Below are 17,109 nucleotides of genomic sequence, written 5' to 3'. Positions count from 1 at the left end.
TTTAAACTTAGTTATATCAATAGTAATGAAGATGTGTATTTTAACATAAACTTAATACTATGCTACAAAGTATTTACTATGCTACAGAGTATTTTCAGTTAATTTTTTAAAGTTGTTTTTGCCCTCAGGAGCCATTATAAAAGCATGCAGTCTAATTTTTAAAAGGGTGTTGTTATCTGTAAATGACTTGTTCCAGTATTACTGAATACATTTTTTTTTTGCAGACTTTTTAATACTTGGGAAAGATAAAAATTTTTAGCTAGTGGTTCTCAATTCAACACAATAGTATAAAATTGGAATATTTGCTCTTTTCTATAGTAGCAAAACCATTATGATATCTGAAGAATGATTATCTTTTTCTTCCAGTCATCCCAAATTTTTATCATAAACCACCCCATACATGTAGAACTCCCTTTAAAGTACTCCCTATAAGTCAAAGTGAGAGAAAAAAGAAATGAAATAACCACATAATAGCAATAGGGACCTGACTTTTACATAATAGTGTGAAGTTTTTTAGATTTTTACTTTTAAGCATAATGATAAAATTCAATTGTCACACTGAAGAAATGCATTCGAAATTGTAATTGAGAATCAACTTTAGATATCCTATGCGTAACCCATGTATATAAAATAATGCTAATTGATAACAAATACAATCATTTGAAATCAAGTTTTAAAGAAGTGCCAGTATGACAATCATATAAAGAATATAATCTGTTCTTTCTAACCAATCCTATAATTCTATTCAGTGGAATAGTGTAGAAAACCACTATTTTTTAAATTTACTTGGTTCAAGATTCTCTAAAACCTGCTTTCTGGTTAACACTAATGTATCAACTGTTTGACATTGAAATCCAAAAAAGATACAATTTTTAGTGTTATTTAAATTAGTATGAAAAACATTTTTGGTGTGTCATAGTTGATCCATAAATTTCATAACTGTATTTTCTCAAAAGGGACTCTGTGACAGTAGACTGATACTTAAGGGAAATTATTTTTATCCCTAAGGTCATTGAAGGAGATATTGTGATGTCACACTTTTGTTGATCTCCCATAACTACATTACCCATTATTAGATTTTTCTTGTCCTTTATTTTTAAAAAAAATTATAGGAAAAAATCCCTTTATCTTTGTCAGGCATGTGTGTGGAAAATATCAAAAGTTTACAGTGGCCTCCTTTTTTAACTTTATGTTCATGAATCTCTCTCCTCTGACTCTCAACTTTAAAGTTTAAAATGAATTTTAAAATGAAATTACTTCTTTTCTTGGCCAGGTTACATTGGTGGTCCAAAAATCTAAGTATTTTTCCCTAACATCACACTGTCTTTTCAAATCAAGTCTTTTTTTTTTCTTTAATAAAACAAATTCTCGGATGCCAGCAACAAGAAACAGGATCCTGTTTTGCTGAAAGTACACAGTAAATATTAATTGTCTTTCTTAATGTCAGCATTAAAAATACACCCATAATTGTTCCACTATTTTTTTACTGTCATCAGCCATAAATATTTTTGAATGCTTATTGTGTAGTCTATCTTCAGTTACACCTAATACTCTGTTACTTAAATTGAGTAGATACCTCTCTTTGGATTTATTGTTTTTCTACAAATTAGAAGTTTTAGTACTCTAAATATTAGAAGGTTGATTGGTGTTTGTCTCTATTATGCATATATAGACATACATAAATATATATCTAATACACATACCACTTTGTTGAATTACTTTTAGGTTCCTTTAGGTTACATATAGGTTCCTACTTAAATAAATGTGAAAATTGTAATAAAATTCAAATATTTCTATACCATCAAAAATAATGAATACCTAGAGTAACATCTAATCTTCATTCTAACTGCAGTTTTGCTCTTAATTCACAAATATGTACTGCCACATGTAGATAGGACAGTATTATGGTCAGATCTATCTCTTTAAAAGTTATTTTAAACTTTCCTCCCCTTTTCAGGCTTTGAAATGATCTGAAAGAACACACTGGAGCTCCTCAGAGGATAGTTATTTTATACATATCCTAGATGTTATTATTATTTATAAGTGCCAGTAGGAAAATCAGTTTCCTTCAACACAGAACATAAGCTATATATTTGTTATGTTTTTAAACCTGAAGTTGTAAGCAGTCAAATGTATTTTGAACTTGAAAATTTGGCTTATGTCTTGTTGACCAAGAGGCAAATAATATTAGTCTTAAAGTCCACTAACCTTTTGTGACAATAATTACTAAATTCAGTTTCCACATAGAACATTCATTCAGATGTATAATTTTTGTAGTGAAAATAATAATTGAACAATTACTGAGTGCCAGGCACTGTGCTAAGCACTATACGTGCATTCTCTCATTTAATCTTCACAGCAGTTCTGGGGGCCTGAGGGGTAGGGGGAGTTTATCCAGAGTCACCTGACACTTGGTAAAGCCAGAATCTGACTTCATAGTCCATGATCTTAACTATTATAATTACCTGTGTAATCTAAGTATTTTCAGTAACTTCTTGCTGTTGAAATTGCCCTACAACCTGTCATATTTACAAATTAGATATTGTTAAAGATTCTCATTTTAAAGATTCTACTTTTCCACCCACTGAAAAATCTTTTTTTTTTTTTTTTTTAATAGATTAAAGTTGCCATGGGAGAAGTATGGAGTATGGGCTTTGGAATTAGACTGATCTGGATTTAAATCCTAGTTCTGTTATTTATTATCCACATAGACTCAAGTAAATTAATCTCTTAAACCCAGTTTCTCCATCTGTAAGGAGATAAAATATGACACACTTTAGACTGACATGTTCTAAATCTTCAGTAATGGCAGTTTTTTATATCTTCATTCAAAATTAAGCCACTTTATTTGCCTGTATTTCTCTACTGTTTAATTTTAGGGGTGCCTGGCTGGCTCATTCGGTAAGGCATATGACTCCTGATATCAGGGTTGTGAGTTCAAGCCCCGTGTTGGGCATAGAGATTACTTTAAAAAAATAAATAATGTGTTGTTTCCTTTATGACATCCAGTGGTAGTGCATACGTGCTAATCTTAATCACTAATCAACTCCTTTAACAATATTAAAGCAGTAAGATTATTAGGGTCATCTGAAAACTTTAATAAGATTATATTTTGTGGGACTACCAACATAAGAGTGGGTAAATTCTTTAATTTTCTCAAAACTAAACAGTATGTTGTGTCCTCCACATTTCAATGGTTATATTTTGTAAGTGGTAATTTTCATCAAAAATATTTCTAATCTCTGTCTCTTCCAGTCCTCATCTGTTCTGATTCAAAGTCTGTTAAATTTTACTCTTATCTGTTTAGTAGCTTTATTATTTATATAGCTACACTTACTGTATACCTGCTGTGTGCCAGATCTTTGCATATGCAGTCATTCATCCCTCACAACTTTGCAAAATAACTAGTATTGTCTCCATTTTACAAAAAAAGAAAACTAGATCAGTTTACCCAAGACCCAAAAGCTAGTAACTTGCCAGACTTGGCATTTAACCTGGGCCTGTCTAACCCATCCCCATATTCTTCCTAAAACATCACAGTGCCTCTTAGTTCAGTATTCATTGGATCTACTTTCAAATTCAAAGTATTTTTTTTTATAACTTCAGTGGTTTTAAATGGTCATACCTGTCAGCAAGCAGTACAAAGCCATGATAAATAACAATCCACTGAGTTCCCTTTTGTAATCCGTATAGACCCCAAAGCCGTGTTCATTATAATCAGTGTACAAAGACAGAGTATGTGAGTACTATAAGAATATTAGAGATACAGTACATAGGACCCCATAAATACTTTTTACTTGAGGATATATTAATAGAAATGATTAAAGCAACATTCTTTATGACTCAGGTGATAGAAATCAATACTTAGACTAGGGTGTGAAATGAAGGGTATGTATTACTGTATTCTTTACATCTAAAATTGAGATCTACTGTAAATTATTTATAGAGTTTGAGTATGCCCAGTATATACCACAAATAGCATTTGCCACAACTGAAGAGGTACTGATAAGCTATATACCACACATGCTAAAAAGCCTGATTTGACTCTCAGTTTATTGAAGGGGGATTTCACACTGCAGGCAGTAAGGGAGACATGGAGAAATTGCTGTTTTTGAGGAAAATACCCTTTGGTTTTGGCATACTCTAAAGCAGTATTCTCCAGTAAAACTTTCTATAATGATAGAAATGTCCTATATCTGCACTGTTCATTATGGTTGCCACTAACCAGATATGGTTGCTCAACACTTGAAATGTGGCCAGTACACCAAGGACCCACATGTTTATTTTCACTTAATGTTAATTTTTAGTTTTAGTGTGGCTATGCCTACCTCTTTGGACAGTACAGCTCTAGAGATTTTATGACTTAGTGATTATGACAACCTGCCACCAGTACAATGAGCACTTTAAAAGGTAGATGTTTACAGAATCTCTCATAGACTTTTTTTCTTTTCTTTTTTTCCTATTTGAACTTGTTAGTTGGTAAGTATAACATTTGAATTTACAAAGCATTGTCCATTGTTAAACATCATCACTCTAATGCATTGCATGCCCAATTTCATAATAAAACTTGATTACTTCTCTGCTCCTCAATTAACACCTGTAAAATTCTGCAGTGTCTCTCATATCTGTTATCTGTCTTCTCTTTTGTTTTCTCACTTCTGCTCACTACTCCATTTCTTCATTCACAACAAAGAAAGAAATGCAGTGATAGTTCTCTTCCTCCCAAAACCTCCGCTAGAAAACATTGGCCATCTCAAGGTAAACAGCCATGGGAAGGCCTCTCATGATTGGCCGGGAATAATATGCATTACCAGAAAAGCATGAGCTACCGCTCTTCACCTTCCTTCTGCCATCCGTCTGCAGTGCTTCCCTAAAAAGGGCCATGGATTCATATTCTCCTCTAGGTTTTCCAGTATGGGTCCAGTATGAACCAATTCAGATCTTCAGGAAGAGTAAAGGTGAACAGAAATATATTTCCTTCTCCTTGTGTTTTGAAGGCCAACCTCATTTCAGTTAGAAAACAGAATTGTTGGAGAAATTACTTTGAAAAGAAGGGCAATTGGACCTAGATTCCAAGTAGTGAGAAAATATTTCTTCCCTGATAATATGTTTGTTCTGAAGTATAATTGTAACGTTTCACCTTAAAAACACTCTGAAGTATTCTACCAAGATAGATTCTTAATAATACATCTCTGTGAGATCAGTACCCCTTATTGAACAGTTTTGTTCAATATTCATAACTTCAATTTAGGCACAAATGTTTCATTATATGGAAGTGTTAGTATGATTATTTCCACGCTTGAAATTTCTCTGAGGTGCTCCTTTGGCTAACAAATATGCCAAAAGTTTTCCTGCAGAGTGAAGAAATGTATAATAAGCCTGCAGCCTGTGTGAGGTGTTTGTGACATACATAAAGAAAATGTTCACATACATAAGGCCCAGAAAATCTGGATTAAAGTGTCTTAAAATATACAGAATTTTTAAATTTTTGTTCTATTTTCAGATTTTTTTTTTTGGAGGGCTTTTATTTTTAATGTAATTTCTTATTCAGAAAATATCTGAGGGCCTATAGTGTGCAAAGTTCTATAGCATTGCTGTATATTAGAGAATCATAATTCATAGAAATATGGTGCAGAGGTAAAGATACTACTTCGTAAATAACACAAAAAAATTTCCAATTTGAATTTGTTTTTCCTTCTTTTAATGTTTGTTCATCCTACTGGTTATTTACTTGCTGTGACTGGATGGAGTAACTGCAAAAATTTAAGTTAAGGAAAACAAAAGCATTGCTTATCTCTTCTAAATGGAAGACATTTTGAGGGGTCAACTTGTCTTTTATTAAATTTCAGATAAGAGTTCTTGTCTTCCTCCTTCCCCTAGGAATTTATCTTGCCCCTTTCTAAAAGCATATTTAAATACCCAGCGTCTATAATGGTCTCATTGTGTTGAATTTCTTTTTAGAACCATTCGGTGCTGTTGTTTTCAAGTTTGAGCAATGGAGACCCTTTTCTTGGTTATACCCTGTACTTTAGAGATAGGAATTGGTCCTTCTCTCACCTGCTTCTTCAGCCCTTCCCTGCATGCTAATGATGCTTTGGATCCCTGTCCTGTCTGGCCCAAAGATTTTGCTTCCCATTGCTTTTCCTGAGGAGCTCTCTGGTTAGTCCTGGCTCTGGAAACAGTGATTGGTGCTTTCTTGCTAATATAATTACATGAGCCACCAGATGACTGGGTTTTAAATAAAATCTTAGTAGGCTGTTCTAAAAGGCAAGTTTTGGCCTTGCTTTTTCCCCCAAAAGACCTCATTAAGGGTTGGGATCCATGCTACAGATGAGTAGCAGATTATATCTTATGGGGTGAGAGGCCAGACGACATGTGCTAATGCTCTTAATATTTCCCACAGGCTCCTACCCAGAGATTCTATCCAGTGAAACTCCCACAGCAACGCAGGTAGACGGGGCTGACCTGGCCTCTCCAATGTCTCCTCGAACTAGCAAAAGCCGCATGTCCATGAAGCTGCGTCGATCCTCTGGCTCAGCCAATAAATCCTAAGGAGACAAGCAGCCCAGCAGTGTGATCAGCAGTAGCCACCTTAGCATGAACATAGTGTTAACCCTTTCAGGCCTTCGTGTTTGCCATAACTTGCATGTATCTTCCTGAACATTTTAAAAAAACACTGGATTTAAGTAATTTGTAACTTAATAGGTTTGGGTTGTTTATTCAGTTGGTTTTTTCCCCCCCAATACTCTAAGCTGCCATATTTTTGGGGGGTGGAGTTTTATTCTACACCCTTTACCTTCCTAGATAATTATGTCTAAGCAGTTTCACTTTTAATTTCATGATTAACTCTGAGCCAAAATATAATTGGACAGATAGTCTCATTATTTTATTTATCGTGCCCCATTGCAACTTTATGGCTCAGTAAATATATGATTGTTTTTTACAAATGTAAATTTTTAAATTTAAGCATTTGTAAAGTTATAGCAAAAGTTGCAAATCTTAATACACAGGATGTGTATGGATTATTTATGTTATGAAAATACTTAAAATAAATGGTTGTTTAGTATTCCAAATTCCCACTAACATAATTTTAGCATTAACTTTTTCTTCCCAAAGCAATGCCTCATTTCTTGGCTGTGCAGGTGATGCCATGATATATCTAATAACAAGAAAAATCACTGTGCTGAACTTTGATTTATGTTTAGCTTCCAAATATTTTTCTAATGTTTTGCTTTTTAAATGGTATCACTGTTAAATGCCATTTTTATTTTGAGATTGTGGCCCTGTATTATTGGCTGCTGGATCCTGGTGTATCGATGTTCTTTCCTAAGTACCAGAAAGAGGGTAACGGGGGGATGGGGAGAAAGAAAGAAAAGAAAAAACTTTTCTGATATAAATGTGTTGCTTAAATTATGTGTATTTAAAAAGGGAACATGACCCAGGAGTCTAAGTTAAATATTATATTAATACTGAACTTGCTGGTGCAAGCTGGTATACATTCCACCCCCCCCCCCCGCCCCGAGAAATACTTTCCTACAATAAATAAGCTGCTCACATTTTGTTCATATTTTGTTTTGAACGGGCATCTCCTAAGGAAATGTAGCATGACATCAGTACTAACTGCATGTGTAAATACATCATACCGGCAAACTATAAAATATAAATTATGTATCATCATTCATGTAGTATCTACAAATTTGTAACAGTGAAAGAAAAAGATACGGTATTTAATAATACAATAAAAATATTCTTATCACAATGTCTATGAGCATTGATTTGTCTTTTATATTTCTCATCTATTTGTCTTTAATATATTTTCAGACTTAATAAGTAGAACTATGTGATTAATGGAGAGATGTAAAGCATAAACCTAGGTTATCTTAGCAAATCATGAAAAATGAATTCCAAGTTCTCTAGTTAGGATACACCCCAAGTTATTTCTCAGAGATTCTACCATAGTCGTTAAAAATGCAGGCAATTTTATACCTTTGTAAGGGCTGGCCAGAAATTTAACCCAATACACTTGGTTAAAGCATCAATTAAGCTTAGCCTTCTGCTTCTTTGATTTTTAAATTTCATTTTGTTTGGTAATACACATTCAGGGGAGAAAAAAACTTTTTGCAGACAGTTTCTAAATAACCTTTCAGAGTTCCGATGCACTTAAGTTTTTGTTTTCTTGTAAATAAAAATAGATTCCTAGGAAACTGTGGAAGACAAAATTCCTATGAAAGCTTATGTAGAAGATAAACGAGTCCCTGGGAACAAGGTTAAACAGTATAGATAGTTTCCCACAACCAAGGCAAAGAATTACAGAAAGGAAAGTCGAGGTAACTGCTTACACATTTCTATGGTGCTTTCATTTTTTAATAATGAACAGCTAATGGATTGATGAAATATAACAAAATGGAGCGAAAATGCCGACTTGGAAACAGTGAAGTTAATTAGCATGGTTAACATTTTTTTCATCTTTGGATAAAACTACCAGCTTTTTTAAAGAAAAAATACTTAAAATATATTTTCTGTTGACATTTTTAGGTGGTAAAGTATCTTTAGATTTAAAGCCTTTTGGAGCTTAGTCTGTGCAAGCCATACTTCAAAGGAAATTTTTCCATTGCATTTCTGCACCATTATATGCATTTATAAAATATAATTTCTCCTGTCTGTATTCTGTCTAAATGGGTCACTAAGAATCTAAAGTAGGATACTAGCTTTGGGGAGATAAGAAATGTGGCTTTGAAAAATAGGCTGTGTTCAATGAGATTCTCAGGACAAACACAGAACACAAGAAAGCACCAGCTATGTACATTTATTTGGTGGTAAGCATCTTACAAATATGGGCTATCTGTCGAGCAATACTTAGCCAGTGTCCCAAACTCTGGCTATTAGAGCATGGGTACAGAGTGTGCACTGAATATGGTTTACAAAAAGAAATTTCAGAAACAGATTGCTGCTGAAAAATGAATATTGAATGAAAAGTCATTCAGTTCCATAGTGGATTATAGATAGATAGGTATTAACATCTTCCTTAAGCTGAACATAGTTTCATATATAACACTGTATAAGATTTACAACAGAAGGATTAAACAATTTGGATGAAACCCTACTAAAACAGACTTCCAGAAATGAGTTTTATATTTCAAAAAAAAAAAAAATCTGTTAAAGTATCTCTTCCTGAAAACACACAAAAAAGCTAAAGGTGAGAATTTGGGGGTATCTCAACCCCCTACAAGTAAAGTAGCACCCTCTCCACCTCCAAACACTAACTTAAGAATGGACTACTAATACTTGAGAAAGAGAACGTTTACAGGGAGATCCCCATATCCCCCAAAGCGCAAACATCCCCTTACATTTCCTGCCCACAGGCAGAGGTCTTGAGTCTTTCCCCAACCCCCTGTACGTTTGGCACCAATCACATAACTTTTAATTCACAGAATATACAATGCAAGAAATCTGACCCTATTGAGACAGAAACTACATAGGCGCCTGCAATGGCAAGAAAAAAAAAAAAGACTACCATTTTTGGTAGTTAGAATCATTTGCAGATATTGAGACATGCACGTATTCACTACGACTTTCCATAGGAATTACAAGTCATATAGGATTCGTTAGGGTCTCCAGAATGAGGGGGGAAATCCTATTTTCGTGGGGTAAGAGAGAAGGCTTTTAAAGTGACAGTCCTTGACCGCGAATGTTTATATCATATACATACCTGCTCTAGAGAGGGATTTTACATTTCGCTGTCCGCTTCTCTGGCGGAACATTGACTACTGGGAGTTTTAGGAGAGAAAATATAGGCAGCAAAGAGGGTAAACTTGCAAATTCAAGAAATCCCCACAGAAATTCCCTTGCTCTGTTTCCTCCAAAGCCAACCGCATAATCTTCCTCATCTCTGTCCTCAACAGCCAGGCCGCAACGGCATCTGCAGCAGCAGTACCTGCCGACTTTCTGAGGGGTGGCACTTATTTATGTGCCGGGTCAGCCCCGGGGAGCTAAAAAAAGTGGAAGGGCAGTGTTTGCACGAGAAAATTTGCTGAGCACTCCCGTCGGATGCCCCGCCTGGGCTTGGAGCTTCAGGGGGGGCCCCAGCCAGAGCAGGCAGGAGCAGCTCCTCGCGGACCGCGTGCCACAACCGGTGCTTGTCCCTGATGTCTGCGGAAGGGAAGTGGGCCCCGCACAGCGGGCAAGCGAAGGCGAGCGGGGCACCGTGTTCAGAGCCAAAGCCCGGGGCAAGTGCACGAGCAGAGCCTGCCTCGTGAGTGCCTAGGTGCTTGCGCAGATAGGCTTGGCGACGGAACTTTTTGTGGCAATATGGGCACATGAAGATCTCGGTTCCCCCGACACCACTGGCACTGCCTGGCCCAGGCACCCGGCGCCCCAACATCCCCTCCGTATAGGGGACCTGAGGCAGCGGTGGCTCGGGGTGGGACACCTGGAGGCCCGGGTGTGGGGCGCTGTCCTGGTGCTGCTCCGCCCTGGAGCTGTCCCTCGCCTGCAGGTGCTGATCCGCCGTTTGCTCTGCCCGGCTGTTCTCCTTCCCCTCCGCCAAGAAAGATGCAACAGCCCCAGAGTCTGGGGAGGCTGAGGAAGGAGGTGGCTTCCCGTCGGCTGAAGAGACTGTGGCAGCATTTGCCGCTGCGGGACGGGGCTTGTGCCAACGGCGATGGGAGGCGAGGTTCGCAGGGCAGCTGAAGACCTTGTCGCACTCAGGGCAGCGGTATTCGACGCGTACGATGCGGGAGCAGCGGTGCTGAGCCAGAGCGAAGGGGTCCGCGTACTGCTCCTTGCATAGCTGGCAGATAAACTCCCCCAGTGGCGTGCGGCTGCCCCCCAGGCCCCTGGACGGTGCTCCGGGCTCCTCCTCCTTGATCTTCAGGCCCAGAACAGGGGACGTGGTCACTTCATCTGCGAAGCTCAACTTCCTCATGGCCTTTGGCTTCTTGACTCCGGCGGCCGCGGGTCCAGACGCGCAGCCCGGAGGTGCCTTGGCACGGCGCTCGTTGCCAGCGGCCCGCTTTAGGCCTTGCAGGGTGACCGAGAGGGGAGCAGGGTCTGGATGGAACTCTGGCTCTGGGAATGGTGCCCGGAGCGGCAGCAGGAACTGCTCCCCGGAGGTCGGTGCAGCTGCTGGCGCCGCCGAGCTGGAGAAAGCAGCCACCGCGGCGGCACCCCCGGGGAAGGACTCTGCAGAGACGGGTGAGCTGAGGCAGCGCTCCAGGAATGCCCGGCGCAGCTCCACGACCGCCGGCTTGGTGGGACTGGGGCTGGGCCCGGGGCCCTCCCTGCCATCCGCCCTCCACTCCGCAGCACCTTCCTGCCCGCCCTCCCCTGGGCTCACCCTAGCCGCCTGACAGGACGACCCCGACAGCTCGCGGGCTGCCGCCTCCTCCTCCAGGGTGGGGGGTGCCACCTGCTCCGCACCTGGCTGGGGAGCACTGGAAGCCTCCTCGGGGAAGGGCGGCGCCCCCTGGGGCCCCAGCAGTGGGAAGATCCGCTCAGCTAGGCGCACTCGGTAGGAGCCCCCTGTCCGTTTAGTTCGCTTTACCAGGAAGCCCCTCGGCATGGTGGAGTCGGGAGCGCTCTGGGGGCAAGGAGTAAAGGGGGCGCCGCGGGGGCTGAAAGCGGACGAGCACCGCAGCTACCCGAGCTTCGCCACAGCCGTCATGCGTGGGCTGCCTTTATAGCTGAGATTCGGGCCGGGGGACCACCGGTAGCCTTCAGGCTGGGCCGGCCAATCAGGAGTGGGAGCGGGTGCCAGGGGCGGGGTTTTCGCCTGGCTGGGCTCTCAGGGGTCCAAGAGGCTGGCTGCGGCGCGTGCCCCCACCCCACCACGCAGCGGCCTCCCGCGCGGCCCCAGCAGCTGGCTTCGGGGCTGCCGCCTCCCCCTGCCGCCCACCAGCGGAAGAAAATATAAAAAGGTAAGGTCCGGAGTGTGAAGAAGCTCGGTACTCCCTGCCTCAGCTGCCTCCAAGGACCGTCCAGGGAGCCGGGCGGAGAGGCAACCGATGGGCGCCCTCCTTTCGGGCCGGGCCCCTGCTGCACCCCACCCCCGACACGCGTGGGAGTCTGAGGGAGGCCGAGTGGGGGGAAGTCGAGGGGAAGGGGCTGCGGACAGCGGGTGTCGGGAGGCGACCGAGTGGGTGTCCGCCGGGGAACGGGTTAACGTCCTCTGCCCTTATTGAGCTGATGAGAAGCTGCGACCGAGCGGCAGGCCGGCTAAATCCACCGCCCTGTGCCTACACTTGACGGCGGGAGCACGTCTGCCATCCAGTATCGATCGACACTGCGCGCGTCTGTGATACTATGAGAATTCATCTGGGAAGAAGGGCTCTCAGTGCGGGAGATCGTGCGTGCTGGCCAGCCTCTGGAGCTCAGGACGCCAGCCGGTTTCTGGACCCTGGTCCTCAGGGCTTATAAATGCCCCCTCCCCGATGGGAAAAGGAGTGAGGAGGGGAAAGTAGGATCTAATTTTCGACTGTCCTCAGATAAAGTGGTTTCTCTGTTCACACCTTCCACTTGTACTACCCAGAGACATGACTTAGTGCCTAACTGACCTGTTTAGCATGGAGTAGATTGAGTGAGAAATACTGGCAGAATCAGGATTTCATCTGCTTCCCCTTATACAAGTGATACTTTGCAAAAGGTGTGCTATGGGCCACATTTAATAGATTCTCATCCTTCACTCTGTAATGTGCCCAGCACTGTTTTAAGCACTAGAAGAGATGTGAAAGTTTCTAACACTAGCTGAATTATGAAATGATTAGAAAATATGACAAATGTATAATTAAGTGCCAAAAGTCCATAATATAGGTAAGTACAACGTGAGAATAGGAAGGGGAAAGAACTCAAGTCTCCTTACTAAATCAAATTGGAGAAAAAGACTGAGCAATGTAATTTTAGACTACAGATATAACAAACAGATGTAGTCATCAATAACACACATCCTCAGATCCTCTTCCTCCTCCTAAGGTGAATGAAGTGTTTTTACATGGAGTGCATTATTTTGGGGACGCTTGGAAGCAATTATATATTTGTATCATTAACAATATTTTAGGCATTCTACTTAAGGAATCTCTAATCTTTTCACACATACACACCAAACAGAAGGAGAGGGGATTTTGATGAGGGGATTGATCCACAGAAGTTAGGTAAATAACTTGCAAAAGTCACCCAGAGCTCAGATTCGAACTGAGGCCTGGCTAATTCCGAAGACTTTTCCACCATACTAGTGACTTCAAACTATTTTTTTTTCTGGTCACATCCCACAATAAGAAATATATATTATGGTACACACATGTAACTGAAACAAAAATTTCACAAAATAATATTTAGTTTACCTAGGTATAATGCATTCTTGTATTTTCTATGCAATTATATTTTCTTTTTTAAAATGCTGATCATAGCAAACAAATTGATTTCATGACTTACTAATGGACCCACAATACAAAAAACACCTTCCATTAAAAATCATGAAACCATACAAAATGAAATAAACTTGATACTTTATAGTCAAAATTAATATTTGGAATCACTATGTAAAATATTTGGGCCCTTTTTTAAAAATCTAACGTATTGTCAAGTTAGCTTACATATAGTGAATACAGTGTGCTCTTGATTTGGGAATAGATTCCCATGATTCATCACTTACATACAACACCCAGTGCTCATCCCAACAAAATAATTGAGCCCTTTAATAGTGTTGATAAATTCAGTTTCCCAAATTGATCATTTCTGACACATCAGTTTATGACTTCTATCTTCTCCTTTCCTTTCTCCTCACGGCCCAGACATATTGTGTGGTGTTGACAATTTTATGTAAGATTTTAATACTTTAAGACAGCCCCTTTCCAAGAGGGGCTTTTCCTCAGATGTATGTAGTAATTTGTAAGAACTGCTGTAAGAATTGTCAACCATATGGGGCACCTGGGTGGCTCAGTCAGTTGGGAGTCCAGCTTCGGCTCAGGTCATGATCTCCCAGTTCGTGAGTTCTAGCCCCGCGTCAGGCTTTGTGCTGACAGCTCAGAGCCTGGAGCCTGTTTCAGATTCTGTGTCTCCCTCTCTCTCTGACCCTCCCTGGCTCACATTCTGTCTCTGTCTCTCTCTCAAAAATAAATAAACACAAAAGGAAAGAAAGAAAGAAAGAAAGAAAGAAAGAAAGAAAGAAAGAAAGAAAGAAAGAAAGAAAGAAAGAAGAAAAAAGAAAGAAAGAAAGAAAGAAAGAAAGAAAGAAAGAAAGAAAGAAAGAAAGAAAAAGAAAAAACAATTGCAACCATATGACCCAGCATTTGTGCACCTAGGCAATACACAAAAAAATGGAAAACAGGCACTGAAACACATCCTTGTACACTGGTGTCCACTGTAGCATTGTTCAGAAAAGCCCAGAGATGGAAACAACCCAGTGTCCCACAATAGATAGATATATCAACAACATGGGGTATACACAAATGACAGTATATTATTCAGCCATAAAAAAGAATGAGTGCTGATCCATACTGCAACATGGATAAATCTTGAAAACATTATGCTAAGTGAAATGAGCCAGACACAGAAGACAAATATAAGATTTAACTTAACCTGAAATATCTAGAATAAGCAAATTCATAGAGCTAGACTGTAGATTATTGGCTATCAGGGGTTGGGGAAATGAGAACTTACAGTATAATGGTTACAGAATTTCATTTGGAGTGATGAAAAAGTTTTATTAATCAATAGTGGTAAAAATATATAGTGGTGATAGCATTGTGAATGCTGTCAATGCCACTGAATTGCATGCTTAAAATTTTTTGTTATACATTTTAAAAATGGGCATTTTTGTTGTATATATTTTGCAATAAAAACTGTTCAGACACACACAGAACAAGTGGAAGGCAAAATCATGGCATATCAGACTGTGAAAACAATGTAAAGGACCAGGTCATGTAATCTGGACTTTATGTCATAGGACAGGCACAGAGAGGCATTTAAAGTTTTAAAGTGAGGAAGTGACATTTGCTTTTGAAAACGCAGGAGGAAAAATATCTTTGGGTAAACTTTCTGCTGGAGAGAGAAAGGGAAACAGATATAAGAGTCTCCTTCTCTCAGTCCTTCCCCTTCCGACTAACTGAGAATGTGGGTCTTTTTTCTAGAAAAACTAAAATGAAGGAAACTTAAAAAGTCTAAAGAGCAGTTATAATAGAAGAATACTTCATAGAGTGATTGGCATAGAGCTGATATTCAATACATGACCATTTGAATAAATATTGTGAGTTATTAGATGGATAGCAAATGTGTCATCCAACCATCCCTCCAGCCATCCTGTCTTCCATCTGTACATCTATTCAATCACTCATCAATTAATTGTGGTATATTCTTTCTGTGATAGTTCAGAAACACAGCATCCAAGGAGTATCTACTCTGTTATTTTCAGGAAAACGAACTTGTCTAGGAGACGGCCAGGGCCACCTGGAGCTGTTATTATTCCTAACCACCCTGTTATAGAAATTTACCCTGAAATCTCTAGTTGACCCGAAGGTCATCAACATCACCCCAGTTGCCAAAGAGTTCCCTTCTATGCTGCCTCCTACCAGCTCTGCTTCATTCCTGTGTAAGGAAGGGCAGACTGCATGCTGCTGTGCTGTCCTCCTACAGCTCCTCCTGCTCCAGAAGCATTCGGACTTCCTTCCTACTCTACCCCCTTCCTGGAAATGCCTTCTCTGACCCCTCCTCTCTATCACCCCGTTGTCTCAGTATCCAGAGGTCATCCAACCTCCATTAGACTTTCCTGATTTTCACTGCACAAACATATCTGCTACTCTTCAAACTCGGAACACTTATCTCATATTAAGTTAGTACTATGTTATCACTATGAAACAGAGCAAGTAATAGTTAGTATACAATAATACACAGCCATTTCTCTTCTGTGTATTCAAAATAAAAGGCATTATTATTTGTTTTCACAAAAGAATTACTGTCAAGTATTTTCTAACAAATCCAATAGTTTCAGTAGTTCTCCCTCTCCACACACACCCCCTTCGCCCAAAAATAATTTGATTACAACCTTTCTGGAAATCAGTGTAGCGATGTATATCAGAAGCTTTTAAAAATATATATACCCTTTAATTCACCAATTGCTTTTTTAGTAAATCATCCAAAAGAAGGACAAAGCTTTATGCACAAGACTGTTTATTACCCGTTATTTGTAATTATAATCAGAAACTGCCTTGAGTAAATCCTGATGCAGCTATACTATAGATGAGTATGTAGCCCTAAAAATGCAATGACGTAGACAAATACATATGCCATAATGTTAAGTAAATACACCATGATGCAAAGTTGCAGGTACAATAAAGAGCTCAATTATGGGAAAACAAAATGAATAAAAGAAGGCAATATGCCAAGATGTTGTTGGAGTTGCCTCTAGCTAATAGGGATTTTAAACTTCCATTATTTTTTTTAAAACTTTGTTAAAAATTTTGTCAGTAACCATGTGTCACTCTGATAATCAGAAAAAAAAAATAATGTGAAAGCTGCCTTAACTCCTTTCTGGTGTTAGATGTGGTACCCCGCCCCTAGGACACTGTTGGGAGAAATGACTGTGCAACATGGAAGAGTAACTGCACAATAAAGTAGCCTCTCCAGAGCCACCTGTTTGAGCGCTGGCCCTAGAAAAGAGGTGACAAGTGTTTATCATGCCACAAGCCTTTCAGTTGAAAAACATTTTGGGGAAGAGATAAAGGGTTAAAAGGTAGAAAAATGGCTAAAAGTTAGGGAAGAGAAAGAATTTAAATGAATACTCTCCACTTAAGTATAAACTTAAGTAAAAGGGGCGCCTGGGTGGCTCAATAGGTTGAGCGTCCGACTTCGGCTCAGGTCACAATCTCGCATTCGTGGGCTTGAGCCCCACATCAGGCTCTGAGCTAATTACTCAGAGCCTGGAGCCTGCTTCAGATGCTGTGTCTCCGTCTCTCCTTGCCCCTCCCCTGCTCATGCTCTGTCTGTCTCTCTCAAAAACTGAACAAACATTTTTTTAAAAATTAAATTTAAGTAAATCCTTCAAGATATGAACACTTTCTCCATTTTTCACTTAGAAATTATGATGAAGAGGACAGTCCCTAGCAAGATTGTGAAATCTTT

General features: G+C 39.9%; 2 protein-coding genes across 8 annotated transcripts in view; one reads left to right on the top strand and one right to left on the bottom strand.

Moving 5' to 3' along the window:
• Window positions 1–6,560, top strand: part of RALGAPA1 (Ral GTPase activating protein catalytic subunit alpha 1) — a 269,354-nt gene extending 262,794 nt beyond the window's left edge. For 5 of the 7 annotated variants that reach the window (XM_007073726.3, XM_042989573.1, XM_042989569.1 and 2 more), the window contains one exon: window positions 6,404–6,560. In XM_007073726.3, coding sequence (XP_007073788.1) covers window positions 6,404–6,552 — 149 coding nt within the window. In that variant the 3' untranslated portion in view covers window positions 6,553–6,560. Of the gene's footprint in view, window positions 1–3,135; window positions 3,139–4,476; window positions 4,480–6,403 lie in introns of all 7 variants that reach the window. The other 2 variants (XM_042989575.1, XM_042989572.1) reach the window with 2 other exon arrangements.
• A 3,251-nt stretch (window positions 6,561–9,811) lies between these two features.
• Window positions 9,812–11,560, bottom strand: INSM2 (INSM transcriptional repressor 2). Its single transcript, XM_007073728.2, has one exon. The coding sequence runs from the start codon at window positions 11,558–11,560 to the stop codon at window positions 9,896–9,898; it is 1,665 nt and encodes a 554-aa protein (XP_007073790.2). The 3' UTR covers window positions 9,812–9,895.
• Window positions 11,561–17,109: the final 5,549 nt, after the last annotated feature.

Source organism: Panthera tigris, chromosome B3 (assembly GCF_018350195.1).
Source record: "Panthera tigris isolate Pti1 chromosome B3, P.tigris_Pti1_mat1.1, whole genome shotgun sequence".
NCBI classification, from domain to species: domain Eukaryota; kingdom Metazoa; phylum Chordata; class Mammalia; order Carnivora; family Felidae; genus Panthera; species Panthera tigris.
The sequence above is the reverse complement of the archived record's forward strand: the minus strand, read 5'-3'. Positions and strand labels throughout refer to the sequence as shown.